The sequence below is a fragment of the Entamoeba dispar genome, genomic scaffold (genome assembly GCF_000209125.1).
Source record: "Entamoeba dispar SAW760 scf_1105229460687 genomic scaffold, whole genome shotgun sequence".
NCBI classification, from domain to species: Eukaryota; Evosea; order Mastigamoebida; family Endamoebidae; genus Entamoeba; species Entamoeba dispar.
This window is the reverse complement of record NW_001854317.1, coordinates 23,094-28,529: the sequence shown is the minus strand read 5'-3', so window position 1 is coordinate 28,529 and position 5,436 is coordinate 23,094. Positions and strand designations below refer to the sequence as shown.

The 5,436-nt window shown below is 27.2% G+C and overlaps 3 protein-coding genes across 3 annotated transcripts in view, besides 8 other annotated features; 1 reads left to right on the top strand and 2 right to left on the bottom strand.

The window, feature by feature from the left end:
- Positions 1-17: 17 nt before the first annotated feature.
- On the top strand, positions 18-2,021 carry EDI_023670 (uncharacterized protein; the record flags this gene model as incomplete). Its single annotated transcript, XM_001737535.1, has 1 exon — positions 18-2,021. The coding sequence occupies one exon, from the start codon at positions 18-20 to the stop codon at positions 2,019-2,021; it is 2,004 nt and encodes a 667-aa protein (XP_001737587.1).
- Positions 1,595-1,616: a sequence feature (AT_rich).
- Positions 1,868-1,919: a sequence feature (AT_rich).
- A 7-nt stretch (positions 2,022-2,028) lies between the features above and the next one.
- Positions 2,029-2,058: a sequence feature (AT_rich).
- An 18-nt stretch (positions 2,059-2,076) lies between these two features.
- On the bottom strand, positions 2,077-4,084 carry EDI_023660 (uncharacterized protein; the record flags this gene model as incomplete). Its single annotated transcript, XM_001737534.1, has 3 exons — positions 2,077-2,323; positions 2,378-2,755; positions 2,802-4,084. The coding sequence occupies 3 exons, from the start codon at positions 4,082-4,084 to the stop codon at positions 2,077-2,079; spliced, it is 1,908 nt and encodes a 635-aa protein (XP_001737586.1).
- Positions 2,522-2,543: a sequence feature (AT_rich).
- Positions 3,878-4,006: a microsatellite.
- Positions 4,085-4,291: 207 nt separating the features above from the next.
- Positions 4,292-4,381: a sequence feature (AT_rich).
- A 380-nt stretch (positions 4,382-4,761) lies between these two features.
- Positions 4,762-4,791: a sequence feature (AT_rich).
- Positions 4,792-4,875: 84 nt separating this feature from the next.
- Positions 4,876-4,962: a sequence feature (AT_rich).
- Positions 4,963-5,158: 196 nt separating this feature from the next.
- Positions 5,159-5,436, bottom strand: part of EDI_023540 (60S ribosomal protein L11, putative) — a gene marked incomplete at both ends in the record, with an annotated part of 636 nt that continues 358 nt past the window's right edge. The window contains one exon of the mRNA XM_001733335.1: positions 5,159-5,436. This exon is cut by the window's right edge and continues 187 nt beyond it. Within this exon, the coding sequence (XP_001733387.1) occupies positions 5,159-5,436 (278 nt within the window).

Here is a 5,436-nt window from a genome sequence, read left to right as displayed (position 1 = left end):
ATTTAAAAACAACAATAATGGAAGATAAGGACCGTTGTGCTAAATTTATGAGAAATGACCTTGGAAAAGTACTTAGTTATGATGAAATGATTTGTACTAGAATTCAGGAGAATGACAAGAAATTAAAAGACCTTGTTTATTCTAATTATTCTAAGTTTATTCAAGTCACTGAAACAATCACGAAAATTAGACATAGTGCTGAATCTTTTGATAATGATTTAACTTCTATATCAAAGTCTTTGTCTGAATTAACTTCTCGTTATAAAAATATTCATTCAAATTTATCTCCACTTAGAGAAGAGCTTATTAGTTTACATGAAAAACAACAACAAATTGAACAACAACAAGAGTTTTTAGATCTTCCTGATATCTTACGTCAAACTGCATCAGAATCTAAATGGATTGAATTTGCTAATGCTTATACATCTAGAATTGATGGGTTAAAAAAGAATGCTCATATCAAAGCATTTGCATCTATTTTAGCAGAAGTTGAAGGTGCAGTAGCAAGAGCAGAAAAAGTATTAAACAATGCTATTTCTAAAGAATATGATACTCCTCAAAAACTTGGACAGTGTTATGGGGCATTAGCCCGTCTTCATACCAGTGAAGTAGCAGTTATGGAAATTAATTGTATTGCTAAAATGCAAAAATATTGTGAGGTGATTGTTGATAATTCTTTTACAAAAAAAGAAAGTAATGTTGTTAGCTTCTCGTCTTTTATTTCAACTGCAGCAACAGCTTTTGTTAATGCAGTTCAATCATGTTGTGAGGCATATATTATAGCATTCAAAGAACCATTTAATCTTGATAGCAAATCTTTTGATAATTTTGTTGGACTTTCCATCAGTAATTTCTATTCAAATGCTAATAATATTGTTTCACAGGCATCGTCATTAGATAAACCAGAATTAAAAGTGGTTGAAGCATTAAGAGGAATAAGCGATGCTACTGGTAAGATTAAAAATTTAAATCAATACGGAGATTATAATAAATATATTGAAAATACTGTTGAAAATGCTGCTCGATTTGGCATTAAAGAACTTTGTAAAAAGGTTGGATTAAAAGCAGGGAGTGTATTTGATACAATTAGTGTTGATATTGATCTTTGTGTTTCACGAGGATTTGTTGGATTTAATGGACTGGCAGAGAAAAAACAAAATCAAATTGATGATATTCAAAAAGAATTAAAAAATAGAATTGATTCAATTAAACAAATTGGTGGTGTTTATGAAACAACTATTATGAGTTCATTGAAAGAATATGGAAGTGATATTCTTACTGTATTTCTTCAAAAAGCAGAATCTGTTTGTGAAAATAAACCATTTGTATGTGTTGCTATTGCAGGATGGATATTTTCTGCAAAAATACCAGAAACTATTGCAATCGGACTAAAAACTGACTCATTATCACAACAATATACTGACCAATATGAACAGTTTCCAGAAAAACTAATTAAAAAGTTTACTGACCTTATTTCTGAACAAATGCATTCATCATTTATTGAGTTATTTGCAATGAATCATCCTCCATTATCACCATCATTATTAGTTCGTTCAGGGTCATTGAAAATATCATCTCTAATGATAGGTGTATCTAATATATTAAAATTATATTTTCCTGATAACACTAACCCATTTGATGATAATGCTCCTAAGAGAGATACTAGCAAAACATTTTATTTTGATAGTGATGAATCTAAAGATGATCTTATTGAATTAGAAAGAACTTCAATCATTGAATCAGTTGTTGTCAAAACAATGAAACAATTAAGAAATGACATTCCATTATATACTGCCCCACCTCCAGATGGATTGACTCTCAAAGAATTCCAACAATACCATGTTGATTTGATGGTCTTTTCTAACACAATTAATGAAATAATTAAAATAAAAAGTTCTAAAATTGAAAATTATATAAAACAAATCAATTTACGTCTTGAAAGCTGTTGTTCTGAAGGAGCCATTACTGCAACAAATGAAGTTTCATTAATTAAAGAAGCAATGTTAAAAATAAATAATTGATGTCTTCATTTAAAAAATAAATTTAATATTTAATTTTGACTACTAACTATTAAAATTATTCTTCAAACCTCCACAAAAACGAGTCAGTAACTTCTTTTATATTTGCAATATTTCCATTACAACTTTCAATTTTTTGTTTTAATTCAACGCTCCCTAACTGAACTATTTTTTTATGACTGGCTAATAACCCTTTAAAAAAGTCTATTATAAGTTGTGGTGAATCAACGTTGTACTGAAAAAGTGGACGGAAAGTGTCAGCAACATCGTCAAGAGAAAATCGTTCCAAAAAATAAGGCATTTTCCTGGAATATGAATTTTTGAATATTCACAAATGTGAAAAAAAATAAAAAACAAACAATAATTCATCAACAATTTGTTGGTACTTTACTTTAATTTCTTCACTTGGTGGATTAAGTGCACGTACCATACTTGCTTTTTGCCTTTGAATACCCATATTTTTAATTTCATTAATAAAACTATCACCTGGACTACTTTGTTCCTTATATTTATTATTTAAATTAACTTCTTTTTGAACCAATGAAACAACTTGATCCAAAGAAGCACCTTTATTTAATACTTCTTGAATAGTACTATTATACTTTTTATTTAATAAACCTTTTGAATTCATTTCTTTAAGCATATTCAATAATGGTTCATAAGAGTTAATGTAATTTTTAAAAAAAAGTCCAAATGTATTTAAGTAATACATTGGATCAACTCCTGGTATTGAACTTCTAATAATAAATTTATTGTACTAATTTAAGTAATGACAAAACAAACGTGAATTTTTCAGCAAGAGTATTTGCCTGTTCTTGTGTTAGTTGAGTACTAAATGAACGAAGTTTGTTACTGAATTTAGAATTATTAGTACTAGAGTGAGAAGCTGGTGGCGGTGGTGGTGGTATTTGATATTGTAATGTAGTTGTAGTATGAATTGTTTCTGGTTTAGGGACTGAAGTAATATTATTTTGAAAAGAGGTTGTTTGTGGTTGAGTTGGTAGAGTAGTTGTACTAGGTACTGGATTTGTTTTGGGTATTGGTGGTGGAATAGAATAAGTAAAAGTAGTTGGGTTTGGGTTTGTGTGAATAGTAGAATTATTAGTAATAGTTACAGTATTTGTTTTAGGAAAAGATGTAGTGACTTGTCTGTTGTTGAGACTTGTAGTACTTATATTTAAGTTAGGTGAAGAAACAGTTTGATCCATCTCACCAATACATCGACTTTTTTTAAGTTCAGAAGTTCGTTTATCATTAAGAAAGGTATAATTTAAATATCTTTTATATTCTGAGTATTTAGGCTCAGACTTATATTTTCTACTTTCAAAAATTTTCCATCCAGTTAACCCCATGACATCTTTTTGGTTTTCATTAATCCATTGTGTATACTGTTTTAGTAATTCTTGTTTCCTTTCTTCTTTTTTTCTTTTAATATATTTTTCATTTTCAGTAATGCACATTGACACCCCCATTTTTTCTTCAGTAAATTCATTAGGATCTGCAGGAGATTGGTCTAAATATTTACAATAGTCTTGAAACTTCATAAATGACAAGTATTTCTTTTCATCAATACAATTCAAGAATTCTTTTTTAATTGGTGATGGGCTTCTATAACTTCCCATTAGATAACTAAGTACTGACGGACTAATTTTTTCCATTGCATCCTTCCAAGTTGCTTCTAAATCTTCATTACTAATGGTTTGCCAATAAGAGTTACCTTCATCATCAGAAGTAACATCCTCTTCAACATCACTTACATCCTTTGGTTCATCTTTCATGCAACTAATAATTGGTGATTGTGTTCTATCTATTACACAATCGTCACCTTGGTCCTTCTCTTTACCACACTCACTTGTTTCTTCTTTCTTTGTTTCTTCTTTCTTTGTTTCTTCTTTCTTTGTTTCTTCTTTTTTCGTTTCTCCTATCTTTATTTCTTCGTTTTTTGTTTCTTCTTCGTTTTTCACCTCCTCTTTCTTTGTTTCTTCCTTACCCATTACATCTTCTTGTTTTATTTCTAAGTTTTCATCATCATCATCAGTAATAAAATAAATGCCTAAATCGTCCATTGAGTGATTTAAATGATTTTTGAGTTCCTTTTTTAAGTAATAACTCTCAAAAATTATGCAATAAACATCATTTTCATAAATCGAATGATATAACAAACAATTACGATGTCTTAATACTTATTCTAATTTTACTTTGTGAATAAAAAAAGAATGATTTATGATAAAAAATGAGTGCAACCAAGTGAATTAAACAAAGAAGAATGTTAGAAAATTTAATATTTTAAATTTAATCTTTTTGGAATTAAAAAAACATTAATTATCATTAAATGTTAAATTTATATTATTTTTATAAATTAAGTTTCTTACAGTTACCCCTTCTTATTAATGTTCTCAAAGTTAAACATTATCGAAATTCATTGTACTCTTCAGTTATTATATTTATCTGTTATTTTTATTAAGTTAAATAATTTGTATGACTAGATATCTTGTTTATTGACTCTTAAGAATGATACAATATATTTTATATTTAAAGACATACAACTTACTTCTTCCACACCAGAAAAAGAAATAATTAAATAACTTATTTGGTGTTAATTGGTCAGAAATATTACTTAAAAGTTTAATTGAAAATTAGCATTAAAGTGTGAAACTAAAATAGAGTTTATAATTAATGAAAAAGAGTAAAATACAAAATAATGAAATTAGTATTAAAAAAAAAAGAAAGGCATGAAAGTATGTTAATAAATAATATTTATGATAAAATAATTGAATCTAACTGTTATAATCAACTGTTAAATAAACAATAATGAAATTGAATATTTCCACTTAATAAAACTATAAACTGTAAATTCTTTATTACAATTAATTTAATAAATATTTTAAAATATTATTATACTAAAATATTAATAAAAAAATTGATTAATTCTAAATTTATAAATGGAATTTGATTTACAAAAAAAATTCCTAATTAACAGTTTTATTATTTTTGGTATTTTCATAAAAGTTGTTTTTCATTTATTCTTTTTGTAGAGTTATTCAATAAAATTTAGAATTAAACTCTATAAAAATATAGAAAAAATATGAAATTCCATTCTATAACTACAAATTAAAGAAAGCTCACCAACAATGCTCAATTTATTTGTTAAGAACGATTCCTTCATAAGTTTCTTTGAACCAGTTAATGGCATCTTCTTTAGTTAAAAGATGATCTCTTCCAATCTTATCTTGCATTCTTTTTCTTCGAGAAACTCTGAATCCTGGTCTAGCAAGAACAACAAAGAAATCCATACCATAAATTCCAACTTGTGGATCATATTTTAATCCAAGATCAATGTGTTCTTCAATACCAAATCCAAAATTACCAGTGGCTGAGAAATTGTTAGCTTTAAGTTCAAATTCCTTAACTTTCAATC